This window comes from Toxotes jaculatrix, chromosome 19 (assembly GCF_017976425.1).
Source record: "Toxotes jaculatrix isolate fToxJac2 chromosome 19, fToxJac2.pri, whole genome shotgun sequence".
Lineage (NCBI taxonomy): Eukaryota > Metazoa > Chordata > Actinopteri > Toxotidae > Toxotes > Toxotes jaculatrix.
Window position 1 is genome coordinate 5,341,532 of NC_054412.1, and position 24,591 is coordinate 5,366,122.

A 24,591-nucleotide genomic window follows, 5' to 3' on the forward strand; every position below is an offset into this window, starting at 1 on the left:
TCGGACAAAAAAAGTCAAAAATTTTTTTGACCTCAAAATGTCATAAAAAACGTCATAGTATAGTAAGGCGTCAAAATCGGACAAAAAAAGTCAAAAATTTTTTTGACCTCAAAATGTCATAAAAAACGTCATAGTATAGTAAGGCGTCAAAATCGGACAAAAAAAGTCAAATTTTTTTTTGACCTCAAAATGTCATAAAAAACGTCATAGTATAGTAAGGCGTTTTTTTCGGCCAAAAAAAGTCAAATTTTTTTTCGACCTCAAAATGTCATAAAAAACGTCATAGTATAGTAAGGCGTCAAAATCGGACAAAAAAAGTCAAAAATTTTTTTGACCTCAAAATGTCATAAAAAACGTCATAGTATAGTAAGGGGTTTTTTTCGGCCAAAAAAAGTCAAATTTTTTTTTGACCTCAAAATGTCATAAAAAACGTCATAGTATAGTAAGGCATTTTTTTCGGCCAAAAAAAGTCAAAATTTTTTTTGACCTCAAAATGTCATTAAAAACGTCATAGTATAGTAAGGCGTTTTTTTCGGCCAAAAAAAGTCAAACTTTTTTTTGACCTCAAAATGTCATAAAAAACGTCATAGTATAGTAAGGCGTCAAAATCGGACAAAAAAAGTCAAAAAATTTTTTGACCTCAAAATGTCATAAAAAACGTCATAGTATAGTATGGCGTCAAAATCGGACAAAAAAAGTCAAAAAAAATTTTGACCTCAAAATGTCATAAAAAATGTCATAGTATAGTAAGGTGTCAAAATCGGGGAAAAAAAAGTCAAAATTTTTTTTTGACCTCAAAATGTCATAAAAAACGTCATAGTATAGTAAGGCGTCAAAATCGGACAAAAAAAGTCAAATTTTTTTTTGACCTCAAAATGTCATAAAAAACGTCATAGTATAGTAAGGCGTTTTTTTCGGCCAAAAAAAGTCAAATTTTTTTTTGACCTCAAAATGTCATAAAAAACGTCATAGTATAGTAAGGCGTCAAAATCGGACAAAAAAAGTCAAAACATTTTTTGACCTCAAAATGTCATAAAAAACGTCATAGTATAGTATGGCGTCAAAATCGGACAAAAAAAGTCAAAACATTTTTTGACCTCAAAATGTCATAAAAAACGTCATAGTATAGTAAGGCGTCAAAATCGGACAAAAAAAGTCAAAAAATTTTTTGACCTCAAAATGTCATAAAAAACGTCATAGTATAGTAAGGCGTCAAAATCGGACAAAAAAAGTCAAAAAATTTTTTGACCTCAAAATGTCATAAAAAACGTCATAGTATAGTAAGGCGTCAAAATCGGCCAAAAAAAGTCAAAAATTTTTTTGACCTCAAAATGTCATAAAAAACGTCATAGTATAGTATGGCGTCAAAATCGGACAAAAAAAGTCAAAATTTTTTTTGACCTCAAAATGTCATAAAAAACGTCATAGTATAGTAAGGCGTTTTTTTCGGCCAAAAAAAGTCCAAAAATTTTTTGACCTCAAAATGTCATAAAAAACGTCATAGTATAGTAAGGCGTTTTTTTCGGCCAAAAAAAGTCAAATTTTTTTTTGACCTCAAAATGTCATAAAAAACGTCATAGTATAGTAAGGCGTCAAAATCGGACAAAAAAAGTCAAAACATTTTTTGACCTCAAAATGTCATAAAAAACGTCATAGTATAGTATGGCGTCAAAATCGGACGAAAAAAGTCAAAATTTTTTTTGACCTCAAAATGTCATAAAAAACGTCATAGTATAGTAAGGCGTTTTTTTTCGGCCAAAAAAAGTCAAAAAATTTTTTGACCTCAAAATGTCATAAAAAACGTCATAGTATAGTAAGGCGTCAAAATCGTCCAAAAAAAGTCAAAAAAAATTTTGACCTCAAAATGTCATAAAAAACGTCATAGTATAGTAAGGCGTTTTTTTTGGCCAAAAAAAGTCAAAAATTTTTTTGACCTCAAAATGTCATAAAAAACATAATAGTATAGTAAGGCGTTTTTTTCGGCCAAAAAAAGTCAAATTTTATTTTTGACCTCAAAATGTCATAAAAAACGTCATAGTATAGTAAGGCGTCAAAATCGGCCAAAAAAAGTCAAAAATTTTTTTGACCTCAAAATGTCATAAAAAACGTCATAGTATAGTATGGCGTCAAAATCGGACAAAAAAAGTCAAAATTTTTTTTGACCTCAAAATGTCATAAAAAACGTCATAGTATAGTAAGGCGTTTTTTTCGGCCAAAAAAAGTCCAAAAATTTTTTGACCTCAAAATGTCATAAAAAACGTCATAGTATAGTAAGGCGTTTTTTTCGGCCAAAAAAAGTCAAATTTTTTTTTTACCTCAAAATGTCATAAAAAACGTCATAGTATAGTAAGGCGTCAAAATCGGACAAAAAAAGTCAAAACATTTTTTGACCTCAAAATGTCATAAAAAACGTCATAGTATAGTATGGCGTCAAAATCGGACAAAAAAAGTCAAAATTTTTTTTGACCTCAAAATGTCATAAAAAACGTCATAGTATAGTAAGGCGTCAAAATCGGACAAAAAAAGTCCAATTTTTTGACCTCAAAATGTCATAAAAAACGTCATAGTATAGTAAGGCGTTTTTTTCGGCCAAAAAAAGTCAAATTTTTTTTTGACCTCAAAATGTCATAAAAAACGTCATAGTATAGTAAGGCGTTTTTTTCGGCCAAAAAAAGTCAAAATTTTTTTTGACCTCAAAATGTCATAAAAAACGTCATAGTATAGTAAGGCATCAAAATCGGACAAAAAAAGTCAAAAAATTTTTTGACCTCAAAATGTCATAAAAAACGTCATAGTATAGTAAGGCGTCAAAATCGGACAAAAAAAGTCAAATTTTTTTTTGACCTCAAAATGTCATAAAAAACGTCATAGTATAGTAAGGCGTTTTTTTCGGCCAAAAAAAGTCAAATTTTTTTTGACCTCAAAATGTCATAAAAAACGTCATAGTATAGTAAGGCGTTTTTTTCGGCCAAAAAAAGTCAAAAAATTTTTTGACCTCAAAATGTCATTAAAAACGTCATAGTATAGTAAGGCGTCAAAATCGGACAAAAAAAGTCCAAAAATTTTTTGACCTCAAAATGTCATAAAAAACGTCATAGTATAGTAAGGCGTCAAAATCGGACAAAAAAAGTCAAAAAAATTTTTGACCTCAAAATGTCATAAAAAATGTCATAGTATAGTAAGGTGTCAAAATCGGGAAAAAAAAGTCAAAATTTTTTTTTGACCTCAAAATGTCATAAAAAACGTCATAGTATAGTAAGGCGTCAAAATCGGCCAAAAAAAGTCAAAAAATTTTTTGACCTCAAAATGTCATAAAAAACGTCATAGTATAGTAAGGCGTCAAAATCGGCCAAAAAAAGTCAAATTTTTTTTTGACCTCAAAATGTCATAAAAAACGTCATAGTATAGTAAGGCGTCAAAATCGGACAAAAAAAGTCAAAACATTTTTTGACCTCAAAATGTCATAAAAAACGTCATAGTATAGTATGGCGTCAAAATCGGACAAAAAAAGTCAAAATTTTTTTTGACCTCAAAATGTCATAAAAAACGTCATAGTATAGTAAGGCGTCAAAATCGGACAAAAAAAGTCAAAATTTTTTTTGACCTCAAAATGTCATTAAAAACGTCATAGTATAGTAAGGCGTTTTTTTCGGCCAAAAAAAGTCAAACTTTTTTTTGACCTCAAAATGTCATAAAAAACGTCATAGTATAGTAAGGCGTCAAAATCGGACAAAAAAAGTCAAAAAATTTTTTGACCTCAAAATGTCATAAAAAACGTCATAGTATAGTATGGCGTCAAAATCGGACAAAAAAAGTCAAAAAAAATTTTGAACTCAAAATGTCATAAAAAATGTCATAGTATAGTAAGGTGTCAAAATCGGGAAAAAAAAGTCAAAATTTTTTTTTGACCTCAAAATGTCATAAAAAAACGTCATAGTATAGTAAGGCGTCAAAATCGGACAAAAAAAGTCAAATTTTTTTTTGACCTCAAAATGTCATAAAAAACGTCATAGTATAGTAAGGCGTTTTTTTCGGCCAAAAAAAGTCAAATTTTTTTTTGACCTCAAAATGTCATAAAAAACGTCATAGTATAGTAAGGCGTCAAAATCGGACAAAAAAAGTCAAAACATTTTTTGACCTCAAAATGTCATAAAAAACGTCATAGTATAGTATGGCGTCAAAATCGGACAAAAAAAGTCAAATTTTTTTTTGACCTCAAAATGTCATAAAAAACGTCATAGTATAGTAAGGCGTTTTTTTCGGCCAAAAAAAGTCAAATTTTTTTTTGACCTCAAAATGTCATAAAAAACGTCATAGTATAGTAAGGCGTCAAAATCGGACAAAAAAAGTCAAAACATTTTTTGACCTCAAAATGTCATAAAAAACGTCATAGTATAGTATGGCGTCAAAATCGGACAAAAAAAGTCAAAATTTTTTTTGACCTCAAAATGTCATAAAAAACGTCATAGTATAGTAAGGCGTTTTTTTCGGCCAAAAAAAGTCCAAAAATTTTTTGACCTCAACATGTCATAAAAAACGTCATAGTATAGTAAGGCGTTTTTTTCGGCCAAAAAAAGTCAAATTTTTTTTTGACCTCAAAATGTCATAAAAAACGTCATAGTATAGTAAGGCGTCAAAATCGGACAAAAAAAGTCAAAACATTTTTTGACCTCAAAATGTCATAAAAAACGTCATAGTATGGTATGGCGTCAAAATCGGACAAAAAAAGTCAAAATTTTTTTTGACCTCAAAATGTCATAAAAAACGTCATAGTATAGTAAGGCGTCAAAATCGGACAAAAAAAGTCAAAAAATTTTTTGACCTCAAAATGTCATAAAAAACGTCATAGTATAGTAAGGCGTCAAAATCGGACAAAAAAAGTCAAAAATTTTTTTGACCTCAAAATGTCATAAAAAACGTCATAGTATAGTAAGGCGTCAAAATCGGACAAAAAAAGTCAAAAATTTTTTTGACCTCAAAATGTCATAAAAAACGTCATAGTATAGTAAGGCGTCAAAATCGGACAAAAAAAGTCAAATTTTTTTTTGACCTCAAAATGTCATAAAAAACGTCATAGTATAGTAAGGCGTTTTTTTCGGCCAAAAAAAGTCAAATTTTTTTTTGACCTCAAAATGTCATAAAAAACGTCATAGTATAGTAAGGCGTCAAAATCGGACAAAAAAGTCAAAATTTTTTTTGACCTCAAAATGTCATAAAAAACGTCATAGTATAGTAAGGCGTTTTTTTTCGGCCAAAAAAAGTCAAATTTTTTTTTGACCTCAAAATGTCATTAAAAAACGTCATAGTATAGTAAGGCGTTTTTTTCGGCCAAAAAAAGTCAAAATTTTTTTTGACCTCAAAATGTCATTAAAAACGTCATAGTATAGTAAGGCGTTTTTTTCGGCCAAAAAAAGTCAAACTTTTTTTTGACCTCAAAATGTCATAAAAAACGTCATAGTATAGTAAGGCGTCAAAATCGGACAAAAAAAGTCAAAAATTTTTTTGACCTCAAAATGTCATAAAAAACGTCATAGTATAGTAAGGCGTCAAAATCGGACAAAAAAAGTCAAATTTTTTTTTGACCTCAAAATGTCATAAAAAACGTCATAGTATAGTAAGGCGTTTTTTTCGGCCAAAAAAAGTCAAATTTTTTTTTGACCTCAAAATGTCATAAAAAACGTCATAGTATAGTAAGGCGTCAAAATCGGACAAAAAAAGTCAAAAAATTTTTTGACCTCAAAATGTCATAAAAAACGTCATAGTATAGTATGGCGTCAAAATCGGACAAAAAAAGTCAAATTTTTTTTTGACCTCAAAATGTCATAAAAAACATAATAGTATAGTAAGGCGTCAAAATCGGACAAAAAAAGTCAAAAAATTTTTTGACCTCAAAATGTCATAAAAAACGTCATAGTATAGTAAGGCGTTTTTTTCGGCCAAAAAAAGTCAAATTTTTTTTTGACCTCAAAATGTCATAAAAAACGTCATAGTATAGTAAGGCGTCAAAATCGGACAAAAAAAGTCAAAACATTTTTTGACCTCAAAATGTCATAAAAAACGTCATAGTATAGTAAGGCGTTTTTTTCGGCCAAAAAAAGTCAAAATTTTTTTTGACCTCAAAATGTCATAAAAAACGTCATAGTATAGTATGGCGTTTTTTTCGGCCAAAAAAAGTCAAAAAATTTTTTGACCTCAAAATGTCATAAAAAACGTCATAGTATAGTAAGGCGTCAAAATCGTCCAAAAAAAGTCAAAAAAAATTTTGACCTCAAAATGTCATAAAAAACGTCATAGTATAGTAAGGCGTTTTTTTTGGCCAAAAAAAGTCAAAAATTTTTTTGACCTCAAAATGTCATAAAAAACATAATAGTATAGTAAGGCGTTTTTTTCGGCCAAAAAAAGTCAAATTTTATTTTTGACCTCAAAATGTCATAAAAAACGTCATAGTATAGTAAGGCGTCAAAATCGGCCAAAAAAAGTCAAAAATTTTTTTGACCTCAAAATGTCATAAAAAACGTCATAGTATAGTATGGCGTCAAAATCGGACAAAAAAAGTCAAAATTTTTTTTGACCTCAAAATGTCATAAAAAACGTCATAGTATAGTAAGGCGTTTTTTTCGGCCAAAAAAAGTCCAAAAATTTTTTGACCTCAAAATGTAATAAAAAACGTCATAGTATAGTAAGGCGTTTTTTTCGGCCAAAAAAAGTCAAAATTTTTTTTGACCTCAAAATGTCATAAAAAACGTCATAGTATAGTAAGGCGTCAAAATCGGACAAAAAAAGTCAAAACATTTTTTGACCTCAAAATGTCATAAAAAACGTCATAGTATAGTATGGCGTCAAAATCGGACAAAAAAAGTCAAAATTTTTTTTGACCTCAAAATGTCATAAAAAACGTCATAGTATAGTAAGGCGTTTTTTTCGGCCAAAAAAAGTCAAATTTTTTTTTGACCTCAAAATGTCATAAAAAACGTCATAGTATAGTAAGGCGTCAAAATCGGACAAAAAAAGTCAAAAATTTTTTTGACCTCAAAATGTCATAAAAAACATAATAGTATAGTAAGGCGTTTTTTTCGGCCAAAAAAAGTCAAATTTTATTTTTGACCTCAAAATGTCATAAAAAACGTCATAGTATAGTAAGGCGTCAAAATCGGCCAAAAAAAGTCAAAAATTTTTTTGACCTCAAAATGTCATAAAAAACGTCATAGTATAGTATGGCGTCAAAATCGGACAAAAAAAGTCAAAATTTTTTTTGACCTCAAAATGTCATAAAAAACGTCATAGTATAGTAAGGCGTTTTTTTCGGCCAAAAAAAGTCCAAAAATTTTTTGACCTCAAAATGTAATAAAAAACGTCATAGTATAGTAAGGCGTTTTTTTCGGCCAAAAAAAGTCAAAATTTTTTTTGACCTCAAAATGTCATAAAAAACGTCATAGTATAGTAAGGCGTCAAAATCGGACAAAAAAAGTCAAAACATTTTTTGACCTCAAAATGTCATAAAAAACGTCATAGTATAGTATGGCGTCAAAATCGGACAAAAAAAGTCAAAATTTTTTTTGACCTCAAAATGTCATAAAAAACGTCATAGTATAGTAAGGCGTTTTTTTTCGGCCAAAAAAAAGTCAAATTTTTTTTTGACCTCAAAATGTCATAAAAAACGTCATAGTATAGTAAGGCGTCAAAATCGGACAAAAAAAGTCAAAAATTTTTTTGACCTCAAAATGTCATAAAAAACGTCATAATATAGTAAGGCGTTTTTTTCGGCCAAAAAAAGTCAAATTTTTTTTTGACCTCAAAATGTCATAAAAAACGTCTTAGTATAGTAAGGCGTCAAAATCGGCCAAAAAAAGTCAAAAAATTTTTTGACCTCAAAATGTCATAAAAAACGTCATAGTATAGTAAGGCGTCAAAATCGGACAAAAAAAGTCACATTTTTTTATGACCTCAAAATGTCATAAAAAACGTCATAGTATAGTAAGGCGTTTTTTTCGGCCAAAAAAAGTCAAATTTTTTTTTGACCTCAAAATGTCATAAAAAACGTCATAGTATAGTAAGGCGTTTTTTTCGGCCAAAAAAAGTCAAAAATTTTTTTGACCTCAAAATGTCATTAAAAACGTCATAGTATAGTAAGGCGTCAAAATCGGACAAAAAAAGTCAAACTTTTTTTTGACCTCAAAATGTCATAAAAAACGTCATAGTATAGTAAGGCGTCAAAATCGGACAAAAAAAGTCAAAAAAGTTTTTGACCTCAAAATGTCATAAAAAACGTCATAGTATAGTATGGCGTCAAAATCGGACAAAATAAGTGAAAAAAATTTTTGACCTCAAAATGTCATAAAAAATGTCATAGTATAGTAAGGTGTCAAAATCGGGAAAAAAAAGTCAAAATTTTTTTTTGACCTCAAAATGTCATAAAAAACGTCATAGTATAGTAAGGCGTCAAAATCGGACAAAAAAAGTCAAATTTTTTTTTGACCTCAAAATGTCATAAAAAACGTCATAGTATAGTAAGGCGTTTTTTTCGGCCAAAAAAAGTCAAATTTTTTTTTGACCTCAAAATGTCATAAAAAACGTCATAGTATAGTAAGGCGTCAAAATCGGACAAAAAAAGTCAAAACATTTTTTGACCTCAAAATGTCATAAAAAACGTCATAGTATAGTATGGCGTCAAAATCGGACAAAAAAAGTCAAAATTTTTTTTGACCTCAAAATGTCATAAAAAACGTCATAGTATAGTAAGGCGTCAAAATCGGACAAAAAAAGTCAAAAATTTTTTTGACCTCAAAATGTCATAAAAAACGTCATAGTATAGTAAGGCGTCAAAATCGGACAAAAAAAGTCAAAAATATTTTTGACCTCAAAATGTCATAAAAAACGTCATAGTATAGTAAGGCGTTTTTTTCGGCCAAAAAAAGTCCAAAAATTTTTTGACCTCAACATGTCATAAAAAACGTCATAGTATAGTAAGGCGTTTTTTTCGGCCAAAAAAAGTCCAAAAATTTTTTGACCTCAACATGTCATAAAAAACGTCATAGTATAGTAAGGCGTTTTTTTTCGGCCAAAAAAAGTCAAATTTTTTTTTGACCTCAAAATGTCATAAAAAACGTCATAGTATAGTAAGGCGTCAAAATCGGACAAAAAAAGTCAAAACATTTTTTGACCTCAAAATGTCATAAAAAACGTCATAGTATGGTATGGCGTCAAAATCGGACAAAAAAAGTCAAAATTTTTTTTGACCTCAAAATGTCATAAAAAACGTCATAGTATAGTAAGGCGTCAAAATCGGACAAAAAAAGTCAAAAAATTTTTTGACCTCAAAATGTCATAAAAAACGTCATAGTATAGTAAGGCGTCAAAATCGGACAAAAAAAGTCAAAAATTTTTTTGACCTCAAAATGTCATAAAAAACGTCATAGTATAGTAAGGCGTCAAAATCGGACAAAAAAAGTCAAAAATTTTTTTGACCTCAAAATGTCATAAAAAACGTCATAGTATAGTAAGGCGTCAAAATCGGACAAAAAAAGTCAAAAATATTTTTGACCTCAAAATGTCATAAAAAACGTCATAGTATAGTAAGGCGTTTTTTTCGGCCAAAAAAAGTCCAAAAATTTTTTGACCTCAACATGTCATAAAAAACGTCATAGTATAGTAAGGCGTTTTTTTCGGCCAAAAAAAGTCCAAAAATTTTTTGACCTCAACATGTCATAAAAAACGTCATAGTATAGTAAGGCGTTTTTTTCGGCCAAAAAAAGTCAAATTTTTTTTTGACCTCAAAATGTCATAAAAAACGTCATAGTATAGTAAGGCGTCAAAATCGGACAAAAAAAGTCAAAACATTTTTTGACCTCAAAATGTCATAAAAAACGTCATAGTATGGTATGGCGTCAAAATCGGACAAAAAAAGTCAAAATTTTTTTTGACCTCAAAATGTCATAAAAAACGTCATAGTATAGTAAGGCGTCAAAATCGGACAAAAAAAGTCAAAAAATTTTTTGACCTCAAAATGTCATAAAAAACGTCATAGTATAGTAAGGCGTCAAAATCGGACAAAAAAAGTCAAAAATTTTTTTGACCTCAAAATGTCATAAAAAACGTCATAGTATAGTAAGGCGTCAAAATCGGACAAAAAAAGTCAAAAATTTTTTTGACCTCAAAATGTCATAAAAAACGTCATAGTATAGTAAGGCGTCAAAATCGGACAAAAAAAGTCAAATTTTTTTTTGACCTCAAAATGTCATAAAAAACGTCATAGTATAGTAAGGCGTTTTTTTCGGCCAAAAAAAGTCAAATTTTTTTTTGACCTCAAAATGTCATAAAAAACGTCATAGTATAGTAAGGCGTCAAAATCGGACAAAAAAGTCAAATTTTTTTTTGACCTCAAAATGTCATAAAAAACGTCATAGTATAGTAAGGCGTTTTTTTCGGCCAAAAAAAGTCAAATTTTTTTTTGACCTCAAAATGTCATTAAAAAACGTCATAGTATAGTAAGGCGTTTTTTTCGGCCAAAAAAAGTCAAAATTTTTTTTGACCTCAAAATGTCATTAAAAACGTCATAGTATAGTAAGGCGTTTTTTTCGGCCAAAAAAAGTCAAACTTTTTTTTGACCTCAAAATGTCATAAAAAACGTCATAGTATAGTAAGGCGTCAAAATCGGACAAAAAAAGTCAAAAATTTTTTTGACCTCAAAATGTCATAAAAAACGTCATAGTATAGTAAGGCGTCAAAATCGGACAAAAAAAGTCAAATTTTTTTTTGACCTCAAAATGTCATAAAAAACGTCATAGTATAGTAAGGCGTTTTTTTCGGCCAAAAAAAGTCAAATTTTTTTTTGACCTCAAAATGTCATAAAAAACGTCATAGTATAGTAAGGCGTCAAAATCGGACAAAAAAAGTCAAAAAATTTTTTGACCTCAAAATGTCATAAAAAACGTCATAGTATAGTATGGCGTCAAAATCGGACAAAAAAAGTCAAATTTTTTTTTGACCTCAAAATGTCATAAAAAACATAATAGTATAGTAAGGCGTCAAAATCGGACAAAAAAAGTCAAAAAATTTTTTGACCTCAAAATGTCATAAAAAACGTCATAGTATAGTAAGGCGTTTTTTTCGGCCAAAAAAAGTCAAATTTTTTTTTGACCTCAAAATGTCATAAAAAACGTCATAGTATAGTAAGGCGTCAAAATCGGACAAAAAAAGTCAAAACATTTTTTGACCTCAAAATGTCATAAAAAACGTCATAGTATAGTAAGGCGTTTTTTTCGGCCAAAAAAAGTCAAAATTTTTTTTGACCTCAAAATGTCATAAAAAACGTCATAGTATAGTATGGCGTTTTTTTCGGCCAAAAAAAGTCAAAAAATTTTTTGACCTCAAAATGTCATAAAAAACGTCATAGTATAGTAAGGCGTCAAAATCGTCCAAAAAAAGTCAAAAAAAATTTTGACCTCAAAATGTCATAAAAAACGTCATAGTATAGTAAGGCGTTTTTTTTGGCCAAAAAAAGTCAAAAATTTTTTTGACCTCAAAATGTCATAAAAAACATAATAGTATAGTAAGGCGTTTTTTTCGGCCAAAAAAAGTCAAATTTTATTTTTGACCTCAAAATGTCATAAAAAACGTCATAGTATAGTAAGGCGTCAAAATCGGCCAAAAAAAGTCAAACATTTTTTTGACCTCAAAATGTCATAAAAAACGTCATAGTATAGTATGGCGTCAAAATCGGACAAAAAAAGTCAAAAATTTTTTTGACCTCAAAATGTCATAAAAAACGTCATAGTATAGTAAGGCGTTTTTTTCGGCCAAAAAAAGTCCAAAAATTTTTTGACCTCAAAATGTAATAAAAAACGTCATAGTATAGTAAGGCGTTTTTTTCGGCCAAAAAAAGTCAAAATTTTTTTTGACCTCAAAATGTCATAAAAAACGTCATAGTATAGTAAGGCGTCAAAATCGGACAAAAAAAGTCAAAACATTTTTTGACCTCAAAATGTCATAAAAAACGTCATAGTATAGTATGGCGTCAAAATCGGACAAAAAAAGTCAAAATTTTTTTTGACCTCAAAATGTCATAAAAAACGTCATAGTATAGTAAGGCGTTTTTTTCGGCCAAAAAAAGTCAAATTTTTTTTTGACCTCAAAATGTCATAAAAAACGTCATAGTATAGTAAGGCGTCAAAATCGGACAAAAAAAGTCAAAAATTTTTTTGACCTCAAAATGTCATAAAAAACGTCATAATATAGTAAGGCGTTTTTTCGGCCAAAAAAAGTCAAATTTTTTTTTGACCTCAAAATGTCATAAAAAACGTCTTAGTATAGTAAGGCGTCAAAATCGGCCAAAAAAAGTCAAAAAATTTTTTGACCTCAAAATGTCATAAAAAACGTCATAGTATAGTAAGGCGTCAAAATCGGACAAAAAAAGTCACATTTTTTTATGACCTCAAAATGTCATAAAAAACGTCATAGTATAGTAAGGCGTTTTTTTCGGCCAAAAAAAGTCAAATTTTTTTTTGACCTCAAAATGTCATAAAAAACGTCATAGTATAGTAAGGCGTTTTTTTCGGCCAAAAAAAGTCAAAAATTTTTTTGACCTCAAAATGTCATTAAAAACGTCATAGTATAGTAAGGCGTCAAAATCGGACAAAAAAAGTCAAACTTTTTTTTGACCTCAAAATGTCATAAAAAACGTCATAGTATAGTAAGGCGTCAAAATCGGACAAAAAAAGTCAAAAAAGTTTTTGACCTCAAAATGTCATAAAAAACGTCATAGTATAGTATGGCGTCAAAATCGGACAAAAAAAGTGAAAAAAATTTTTGACCTCAAAATGTCATAAAAAATGTCATAGTATAGTAAGGTGTCAAAATCGGGAAAAAAAAGTCAAAATTTTTTTTTGACCTCAAAATGTCATAAAAAACGTCATAGTATAGTAAGGCGTCAAAATCGGACAAAAAAAGTCAAATTTTTTTTTGACCTCAAAATGTCATAAAAAACGTCATAGTATAGTAAGGCGTTTTTTTCGGCCAAAAAAAGTCAAATTTTTTTTTGACCTCAAAATGTCATAAAAAACGTCATAGTATAGTAAGGCGTCAAAATCGGACAAAAAAAGTCAAAACATTTTTTGACCTCAAAATGTCATAAAAAACGTCATAGTATAGTATGGCGTCAAAATCGGACAAAAAAAGTCAAAATTTTTTTTGACCTCAAAATGTCATAAAAAACGTCATAGTATAGTAAGGCGTCAAAATCGGACAAAAAAAGTCAAAAATTTTTTTGACCTCAAAATGTCATAAAAAACGTCATAGTATAGTAAGGCGTCAAAATCGGACAAAAAAAGTCAAAAATATTTTTGACCTCAAAATGTCATAAAAAACGTCATAGTATAGTAAGGCGTTTTTTTCGGCCAAAAAAAGTCCAAAAATTTTTTGACCTCAACATGTCATAAAAAACGTCATAGTATAGTAAGGCGTTTTTTTCGGCCAAAAAAAGTCCAAAAATTTTTTGACCTCAACATGTCATAAAAAACGTCATAGTATAGTAAGGCGTTTTTTTCGGCCAAAAAAAGTCAAATTTTTTTTTGACCTCAAAATGTCATAAAAAACGTCATAGTATAGTAAGGCGTCAAAATCGGACAAAAAAAGTCAAAACATTTTTTGACCTCAAAATGTCATAAAAAACGTCATAGTATAGTAAGGCGTCAAAATCGGACAAAAAAAGTCAAAAATTTTTTTGACCTCAAAATGTCATAAAAAACGTCATAGTATAGTAAGGCGTTTTTTTCGGCCAAAAAAAGTCAAATTTTTTTTTGACCTCAAAATGTCATAAAAAACGTCATAGTATAGTAAGGCGTTTTTTTCGGCCAAAAAAAGTCAAAATTTTTTTTGACCTCAAAATGTCATTAAAAACGTCATAGTATAGTAAGGCGTTTTTTTCGGCCAAAAAAAGTCAAACTTTTTTTTGACCTCAAAATGTCATAAAAAACGTCATAGTATAGTAAGGCGTCAAAATCGGACAAAAAAAGTCAAAAAATTTTTTGACCTCAAAATGTCATAAAAAACGTCATAGTATAGTATGGCGTCAAAATCGGACAAAAAAAGTCAAAAAAATTTTTGACCTCAAAATGTCATAAAAAATGTCATAGTATAGTAAGGTGTCAAAATCGGGAAAAAAAAGTCAAAATTTTTTTTTGACCTCAAAATGTCATAAAAAACGTCATAGTATAGTAAGGCGTCAAAATCGGACAAAAAAAGTCAAATTTTTTTTTGACCTCAAAATGTCATAAAAAACGTCATAGTATAGTAAGGCGTTTTTTTCGGCCAAAAAAAGTCAAATTTTTTTTTGACCTCAAAATGTCATTAAAAACGTCATAGTATAGTAAGGCGTCAAAATCGGACAAAAAAAGTCAAACTTTTTTTTGACCTCAAAATGTCATAAAAAACGTCATAGTATAGTAAGGCGTCAAAATCGGACAAAAAAAGTCAAAAAAGTTTTTGACCTCAAAATGTCATAAAAAACGTCATAGTATAGTATGGCGTCAAAATCGGACAAAAAAAGTGAAAAAAATTTTTGACCTCAAAATGTCATAAAAAATGTCATAGTATAGTAAGGTGTCAAAATCGGGAAAAAAAAGTCAAAATTTTTTTTTGACCTCAAAATGTCATAAAAAACGTCATAGTATAGTAAGGCGTCAAAATCGGACAAAAAAAGTCAAATTTTTTTTTGACCTCAAAATGTCATAAAAAACGTCATAGTATAGTAAGGCGTTTTTTTCGGCCAAAAAAAGTCAAATTTTTTTTTGACCTCAAAATGTCATAAAAAACGTCATAGTATAGTAAGGCGTCAAAATCGGACAAAAAAAGTCAAAACATTTTTTGACCTCAAAATGTCATAAAAAACGTCATAGTATAGTATGGCGTCAAAATCGGACAAAAAAAGTCAAAATTTTTTTTGACCTCAAAATGTCATAAAAAACGTCATAGTATAGTAAGGCGTCAAAATCGGACAAAAAAAGTCAAAAATTTTTTTGACCTCAAAATGTCATAAAAAACGTCATAGTATAGTAAGGCGTCAAAATCGGACAAAAAAAGTCAAAAATATTTTTGACCTCAAAATGTCATAAAAAACGTCATAGTATAGTAAGGCGTTTTTTTCGGCCAAAAAAAGTCCAAAAATTTTTTGACCTCAACATGTCATAAAAAACGTCATAGTATAGTAAGGCGTTTTTTTCGGCCAAAAAAAGTCCAAAAATTTTTTGACCTCAACATGTCATAAAAAACGTCATAGTATAGTAAGGCGTTTTTTTCGGCCAAAAAAAGTCAAATTTTTTTTTGACCTCAAAATGTCATAAAAAACGTCATAGTATAGTAAGGCGTCAAAATCGGACAAAAAAAGTCAAAACATTTTTTGACCTCAAAATGTCATAAAAAACGTCATAGTATAGTATGGCGTCAAAATCGGACAAAAAAAGTCAAAATTTTTTTTGACCTCAAAATGTCATAAAAAACGTCATAGTATAGTAAGGCGTCAAAATCGGACAAAAAAAGTCAAAAAATTTTTTGACCTCAAAATGTCATAAAAAACGTCATAGTATAGTAAGGCGTCAAAATCGGACAAAAAAAGTCAAAAATTTTTTTGACCTCAAAATGTCATAAAAAACGTCATAGTATAGTAAGGCGTCAAAATCGGACAAAAAAAGTCAAAAATTTTTTTGACCTCAAAATGTCATAAAAAACGTCATAGTATAGTAAGGCGTCAAAATCGGACAAAAAAAGTCAAATTTTTTTTTGACCTCAAAATGTCATAAAAAACGTCATAGTATAGTAAGGCGTTTTTTTCGGCCAAAAAAAGTCAAAATTTTTTTTGACCTCAAAATGTCATTAAAAACGTCATAGTATAGTAAGGCGTTTTTTTCGGCCAAAAAAAGTCAAACTTTTTTTTGACCTCAAAATGTCATAAAAAACGTCATAGTATAGTAAGGCGTCAAAATCGGACAAAAAAAGTCAAAAATTTTTTTGACCTCAAAATGTCATAAAAAACGTCATAGTATAGTAAGGCGTCAAAATCGGACAAAAAAAGTCAAATTTTTTTTTGACCTCAAAATGTCATAAAAAACGTCATAGTATAGTAAGGCGTTTTTTTCGGCCAAAAAAAGTCAAATTTTTTTTTGACCTCAAAATGTCATAAAAAACGTCATAGTATAGTAAGGCGTCAAAATCGGACAAAAAAAGTCAAAATTTTTTTGACCTCAAAATGTCATAAAAAACGTCATAGTATAGTAAGGCGTTTTTTTCGGCCAAAAAAAGTCAAATTTTTTTTTGACCTCAAAACGTCATAAAAAACGTCATAGTATAGTAAGGCGTTTTTTTCGGCCAAAAAAAGTCAAAATTTTTTTTGACCTCAAAATGTCATTAAAAACGTCATAGTATAGTAAGGCGTTTTTTTCGGCCAAAAAAAGTCAAACTTTTTTTTGACCTCAAAATGTCATAAAAAACGTCATAGTATAGTAAGGCGTCAAAATCGGACAAAAAAAGTCAAAAAATTTTTTGACCTCAAAATGTCATAAAAAACGTCATAGTATAGTATGGCGTCAAAATCGGACAAAAAAAGTCAAAAAAATTTTTGACCTCAAAATGTCATAAAAAATGTCATAGTATAGTAAGGTGTCAAAATCGGGAAAAAAAAGTCAAAATTTTTTTTTGACCTCAAAATGTCATAAAAAACGTCATAGTATAGTAAGGCGTCAAAATCGGACAAAAAAAGTCAAATTTTTTTTTGACCTCAAAATGTCATAAAAAACGTCATAGTATAGTAAGGCGTTTTTTTCGGCCAAAAAAAGTCAAATTTTTTTTTGACCTCAAAATGTCATTAAAAACGTCATAGTATAGTAAGGCGTCAAAATCGGACAAAAAAAGTCAAACTTTTTTTTGACCTCAAAATGTCATAAAAAACGTCATAGTATAGTAAGGCGTCAAAATCGGACAAAAAAAGTCAAAAAAGTTTTTGACCTCAAAATGTCATAAAAAACGTCATAGTATAGTATGGCGTCAAAATCGGACAAAAAAAGTGAAAAAAATTTTTGACCTCAAAATGTCATAAAAAATGTCATAGTATAGTAAGGTGTCAAAATCGGGAAAAAAAAGTCAAAATTTTTTTTTGACCTCAAAATGTCATAAAAAACGTCATAGTATAGTAAGGCGTCAAAATCGGACAAAAAAAGTCAAATTTTTTTTTGACCTCAAAATGTCATAAAAAACGTCATAGTATAGTAAGGCGTTTTTTTCGGCCAAAAAAAGTCAAATTTTTTTTTGACCTCAAAATGTCATAAAAAACGTCATAGTATAGTAAGGCGTCAAAATCGGACAAAAAAAGTCAAAACATTTTTTGACCTCAAAATGTCATAAAAAACGTCATAGTATAGTATGGCGTCAAAATCGGACAAAAAAAGTCAAAATTTTTTTTGACCTCAAAATGTCATAAAAAACGTCATAGTATAGTAAGGCGTCAAAATCGGACAAAAAAAGTCAAAAAATTTTTTTACCTCAAAATGTCATAAAAAACGTCATAGTATAGTAAGGCGTCAAAATCGGACAAAAAAAGTCAAAAATATTTTTGACCTCAAAATGTCATAAAAAACGTCATAGTATAGTAAGGCGTTTTTTTCGGCCAAAAAAAGTCCAAAAATTTTTTGACCTCAACATGTCATAAAAAACGTCATAGTATAGTAAGGCGTTTTTTTCGGCCAAAAAAAGTCCAAAAATTTTTTGACCTCAACATGTCATAAAAAACGTCATAGTATAGTAAGGCGTTTTTTTCGGCCAAAAAAAGTCAAATTTTTTTTTGACCTCAAAATGTCATAAAAAACGTCATAGTATAGTAAGGCGTCAAAATCGGACAAAAAAAGTCAAAACATTTTTTGACCTCAAAATGTCATAAAAAACGTCATAGTATAGTATGGCGTCAAAATCGGACAAAAAAAGTCAAAATTTTTTTTGACCTCAAAATGTCATAAAAAACGTCATAGTATAGTAAGGCGTCAAAATCGGACAAAAAAAGTCAAAAAATTTTTTGACCTCAAAATGTCATAAAAAACGTCATAGTATAGTAAGGCGTCAAAATCGGACAAAAAAAGTCAAAAATTTTTTTGACCTCAAAATGTCATAAAAAACGTCATAGTATAGTAAGGCGTCAAAATCGGACAAAAAAAGTCAAAAATTTTTTTGACCTCAAAATGTCATAAAAAACGTCATAGTATAGTAAGGCGTCAAAATCGGACAAAAAAAGTCAAATTTTTTTTTGACCTCAAAATGTCATAAAAAACGTCATAGTATAGTAAGGCGTTTTTTTCGGCCAAAAAAAGTCAAATTTCTTTTTGACCTCAAAATGTCATAAAAAACGTCATAGTATAGTAAGGCGTCAAAATCGGACAAAAAAAGTCAAAAATTTTTTTGACCTCAAAATGTCATAAAAAACGTCATAGTATAGTAAGGCGTTTTTTTCGGCCAAAAAAAGTCAAATTTTTTTTTGACCTCAAAATGTCATAAAAAACGTCATAGTATAGTAAGGCGTTTTTTTCGGCCAAAAAAAGTCAAAATTTTTTTTGACCTCAAAATGTCATTAAAAACGTCATAGTATAGTAAGGCGTTTTTTTCGGCCAAAAAAAGTCAAACTTTTTTTTGACCTCAAAATGTCATAAAAAACGTCATAGTATAGTAAGGCGTCAAAATCGGACAAAAAAAGTCAAAAAATTTTTTGACCTCAAAATGTCATAAAAAACGTCATAGTATAGTATGGCGTCAAAATCGGACAAAAAAAGTCAAAAAAATTTTTGACCTCAAAATGTCATAAAAAATGTCATAGTATAGTAAGGTGTCAAAATCGGGAAAAAAAAGTCAAAATTTTTTTTTGACCTCAAAATGTCATAAAAAACGTCATAGTATAGTAAGGCGTCAAAATCGGACAAAAAAAGTCAAATTTTTTTTTGACCTCAAAATGTCATAAAAAACGTCATAGTATAGTAAGGCGTTTTTTTCGGCCAAAAAAAGTCAAAATTTTTTTTGACCTCAAAATGTCATTAAAAACGTCATAGTATAGTAAGGCGTTTTTTTTCGGCCAAAAAAAGTCAAACTTTTTTTTGACCTCAAAATGTCATAAAAAACGTCATAGTATAGTAAGGCGTCAAAATCGGACAAAAAAAGTCAAAAATTTTTTTGACCTCAAAATGTCATAAAAAACGTCATAGTATAGTAAGGCGTCAAAATCGGACAAAAAAAGTCAAATTTTTTTTTGACCTCAAAATGTCATAAAAAACGTCATAGTATAGTAAGGCGTTTTTTTCGGCCAAAAAAAGTCAAATTTTTTTTTGACCTCAAAATGTCATAAAAAACGTCATAGTATAGTAAGGCGTCAAAATCGGACAAAAAAAGTCAAAATTTTTTTGACCTCAAAATGTCATAAAAAACGTCATAGTATAGTAAGGCGTTTTTTTCGGCCAAAAAAAGTCAAATTTTTTTTTGACCTCAAAACGTCATAAAAAACGTCATAGTATAGTAAGGCGTTTTTTTCGGCCAAAAAAAGTCAAAATTTTTTTTGACCTCAAAATGTCATTAAAAACGTCATAGTATAGTAAGGCGTTTTTTTCGGCCAAAAAAAGTCAAACTTTTTTTTGACCTCAAAATGTCATAAAAAACGTCATAGTATAGTAAGGCGTCAAAATCGGACAAAAAAAGTCAAAAAATTTTTTGACCTCAAAATGTCATAAAAAACGTCATAGTATAGTATGGCGTCAAAATCGGACAAAAAAAGTCAAAAAAATTTTTGACCTCAAAATGTCATAAAAAATGTCATAGTATAGTAAGGTGTCAAAATCGGGAAAAAAAAGTCAAAATTTTTTTTTGACCTCAAAATGTCATAAAAAACGTCATAGTATAGTAAGGCGTCAAAATCGGACAAAAAAAGTCAAATTTTTTTTTGACCTCAAAATGTCATAAAAAACGTCATAGTATAGTAAGGCGTTTTTTTCGGCCAAAAAAAGTCAAATTTTTTTTTGACCTCAAAATGTCATAAAAAACGTCATAGTATAGTAAGGCGTCAAAATCGGACAAAAAAAGTCAAAACATTTTTTGACCTCAAAATGTCATAAAAAACGTCATAGTATAGTATGGCGTCAAAATCGGACAAAAAAAGTCAAAATTTTTTTTGACCTCAAAATGTCATAAAAAACGTCATAGTATAGTAAGGCGTCAAAATCGGACAAAAAAAGTCCAATTTTTTTTTGACCTCAAAATGTCATAAAAAACGTCATAGTATAGTAAGGCGTTTTTTTCGGCCAAAAAAAGTCAAATTTTTTTTTGACCTCAAAATGTCATAAAAAACGTCATAGTATAGTAAGGCGTCAAAATCGGACAAAAAAAGTCAAATTTTTTTTTGACCTCAAAATGCCATAAAAAACGTCATAGTATAGTAAGGCGTTTTTTTCGGCCAAAAAAAGTCAAATTTTTTTTTGACCTCAAAATGTCATAAAAAACGTCATAGTATAGTAAGGCGTTTTTTTCGGCCAAAAAAAGTCAAAATTTTTTTTGACCTCAAAATGTCATAAAAAACGTCATAGTATAGTAAGGCGTCAAAATCGGACAAAAAAAGTCAAACTTTTTTTTGACCTCAAAATGTCATAAAAAACGTCATAGTATAGTAAGGCGTCAAAATCGGACAAAAAAAGTCAAAAAATTTTTTGACCTCAAAATGTCATAAAAAACGTCATAGTATAGTATGGCGTCAAAATCGGACAAAAAAAGTCAAATTTTTTTTTGACCTCAAAATGTCATAAAAAACGTCATAGTATAGTAAGGCGTCAAAATCGGACAAAAAAAGTCAAAAATTTTTTTGACCTCAAAATGTCATAAAAAACGTCATAGTATAGTAAGGCATTTTTTTCGGCCAAAAAAAGTCAAATTTTTTTTTGACCTCAAAATGTCATAAAAAACGTCATAGTATAGTAAGGCGTCAAAATCGGACAAAAAAAGTCAAAAAATTTTTTGACCTCAAAATGTCATAAAAAACGTCATAGTATAGTAAGGCGTCAAAATCGGGAAAAAAAAGTCAAAAATTTTTTTTTGACCTCAAAATGTCATAAAAAACGTCATAGTATAGTAAGGCGTCAAAATCGGACAAAAAAAGTCAAAATTTTTTTTGACCTCAAAATGTCATAAAAAACGTCATAGTATAGTAAGGCGTTTTTTTCGGCCAAAAAAAGTCCAAAAATTTTTTGACCTCAAAATGTCATAAAAAACGTCATAGTATAGTAAGGCGTTTTTTTCGGCCAAAAAAAGTCAAAATTTTTTTTGACCTCAAAATGTCTTAAAAAACGTCATAGTATAGTAAGGCGTCAAAATCGGCCAAAAAAAAGTCAAAATTTTTTTGACCTCAAAATGTCATAAAAATGGTCATAGTATAGTAAGGCCTCAAAATTGGCCAAAAAAAGTCACATTTTTTTTGGCTTCAAAATGTCATAAAAATGGTCATACTATAGTAAGGCTTTATTCGGGTTACTCTTCCTCAGTTTGCAAGTTTTGTATATCATTAGCACACAGTCATGCAGAATATATATTTATATACAGATGAGAATTACCCTCCACCTCCCTTCTGGCAATCATTTAGACCCATATGTTTGTGTTCTCTCTTTCTTTCTCTTTTTACCTCTCACCCTTTCTCTTTCCATGCAGGACCACATCTACAAACTGATGAAAAGTGACAGCTATACACGCTTCTTGCGCTCCAACGTGTACCAGGACCTGCTTATGGCAAGGAAGAAAGTATGTGTTTCTGTGTCATCAGCCCATCATGGCTCAGCTTCTGTGTGCATATTTTGTATGAACTAACTTGATGGCACGTAGCAGCAGCAAAGCAGGAACTGAAGGTCACGCACCAGGGCCAATTTGTAAAAGGGCATCAGTGTGACATTTTAAAGGGCCGATTCACCCAAATTATGAGAAATTTGGGTGATAGTGGTATCTAGCCATGAGACAGGGACAAAGTTGGAGGTGCTTACAGGCTCTTGCTGTATATAATATTGGATTGAAATTGCTTTAATAACTAACGACCATTTTAAAATGGAAAGCTGAAGACTGCATGTTGTATTTTTGAAAGCAGCTGCAGCAATTACACAGAACTGTAATTAAAAAAAAAGAGATTATCTTATCTTTTGGATATTTGATTAACTGTTGTCAGTTTTGAACACGCATATGTTGAAGTCTTCCCCTTTTTTCTTCGACTCTCCAGCCTGAAACGGAGCAGGGGCGACGCACCTCCCTGGAGAAGTTCACTCGCAGTGTGGTGAGTGTCACTTTGACTATCATAATAATCAAGATCAACTTGTACTTGCAAAAGTTTTAATGTAATCATTTCCTATGCTCTGTAATTCAAACATCTCCACTGATACCCAGACTTTTAGTTTAATTGCTGCTGCACTTTGGCTCCCTCCCTGAGGGAACATGTTCTCTGTCTTGATATTGGTTTCAAGAGATGGTCTGGTGATTAGTTGACTGAGAAGAACAAGTTGTTCATTGCACTAATTAATGCATCCAGCCATATAACTGTGAACAAATAGTGGAGATGCAGGATAAATGCATAGAAGGAGGGTTTTACAATGTGAAATTAGAGCTAAGAAGGGGATTGAGGCATTCCTGAGCTGTAGACTATTGGTGTTGGGAGTTTTGTTTGCCGCCTGCGCTTTGTTTTGCTTCTTGAAACAGTGACAGGCATTATATCTTTCACCCCAACACTTGAAACCTTTGGCGTACACAGACCTGCAACCAAAACAAACCAAACAGTGCATCTCCCTGTGGGCACACTGTGAGCGTGAAGGATTAGAATCAATAAATAAATGTTATGTAAGTCTCACTAGACTTAAAATATCTAGCTTGTAGTCCACACTGGTATTTCCTTGTCGTATCACTGCTTTCTTTGTTCATTTACTGGCTGTTATCTGTTAATGCGTGAGAACTATCCATCACTGCTTTGAGCTTTAAAACATTTGTGCGGACCAGGTCTTTCTTCTCTGTCAGTTTTCCTCCCACACTGCTCTTTCTAACTCTTCAGGAAAGTCTTTAAGTTGATGGCATTTTGACAGCTGTCACCCTCACTTACCTTGCTCTCACTGTGTCCTCCCAGGGCAAGTCACTGACGGGCAAACGACTGACGGGCCTCATGCAGTCATCCTGACAAGGCCTGGATCAAGAGTAGGAGGAACCATCCCCAGAAGAGCTGCTTACCCCTAGGTCGCAGGCGGAAAAGGACCCTGGGGTGTTTAGGTGTGGCTGTGGGAGGCGGGTGAGGGGCACCAGATGAGCCCAGACTGCTGGACCGGACCGCCGCCACGTTTGAAACTCCCCTCAGATTAGTTCAAGAGGACTGACAGCATGCAATAAGTCACCAGACCTGACATCAGGACAGTGCTGTCACAGTGTAGAGGATAAACAATGCTACTCTTCTTAGGAGGTTTCCACTCAAAAGGCTGCACCTCACCAGCCTCTGTTGTTTCTCTCTATCTACTATCTACACTCATGTTAACATGGTAGCTGAAGAGGCTATCACTTTACTTTTGGTGATATAAACATGGAATGCTTGAATGCCTTGACTGATGTCAAAAAGAGACTTAAATTAATGCTGTAGCTAGCTGTTTTATCTCACATCATTCACTAGGATGATATAAGGGAAAGAGGGATGGAGGGGCTTACAGTAAACATCTGCTCACTCTTCACAGGGATGGCAGTCAGACTGCTGGCTTTAATGGTGAAACAGGTGGAGAAGTTACACACTTCTTAGTAAACGAGCTTTTTGATCAAGCTACTGCTCTGGGATGACGCAAAATTAACAACCTCTGGGTGGTTTGGTTTGTTACGATGTGTGTTCACATTTCATTTAATAATACTATAAACTAATGTATGTTTTTATGCTTAATTACAGATTGATTAAAACTACAGATGAAAACTTGTATATTTTCTCCTGTAAACACCTTGAGCCACCTTCACCTGCTCTGGTACAGTAGATCTTTCCTGGAAAACAGGTAAACAAGGACTTGTTTTTTTTTTTTTTTTTATTTCCGGCAGCAGACACTGATTTTTTTTTTTCTTGGACTATTGTTTTTGAACAATGCCATCATTGAAAAATAAGTATCTGTTCTATATTACTTATATTATCTCACACTCTGTAAGAAAAAAAAAAAAACAATTACCACTGCCTCTGTGAGCACATTGTCTATTTATAGCAAGCATTTCTCAAAGTCTTGTAACAGCTGCACTGAACAGACAGAGGTGTAATCTTGTTGTTGTTAAGAGCAAAGGACCATTTGCAAAAATGGGTGTTCTACTTTAAACAAGTGAGTTGGTGTAATATTAGGCTTTATTTTATCTTCTAAACATTCCACTTCAGGCAGCCACAACAAGGTTTAGTGAGCTGACCTCCAACCATTCTTCACCTTATGTAAAGAGGACCATGATAATAAAAGAGGAATGCACACTAAAGAGAGGGATTTGGCCCATTATTTCATTTATGTCCGTTTAATTTCTCCAGGAGCTGCAAAGGAGTTCACCTTTACATCACTTGAAATG

The 24,591-nt window shown here is 30.6% G+C and overlaps 1 protein-coding gene across 1 annotated transcript in view; it reads left to right on the top strand.

Annotated features, from left to right (window-relative positions):
* LOC121199506 (regulator of G-protein signaling 6-like) overlaps positions 1-23,995 on the top strand; it is a 106,995-nt gene extending 83,000 nt beyond the window's left edge. The window contains exons 17-19 of the mRNA XM_041064252.1: positions 21,706-21,795; positions 22,262-22,315; positions 23,153-23,995. Coding sequence (XP_040920186.1) covers positions 21,706-21,795; positions 22,262-22,315; positions 23,153-23,203 — 195 coding nt within the window. The 3' untranslated portion in view covers positions 23,204-23,995. The remainder of the gene's footprint in view (positions 1-21,705; positions 21,796-22,261; positions 22,316-23,152) is intronic.
* The last annotated feature ends 596 nt before the right edge of the window (positions 23,996-24,591 follow it).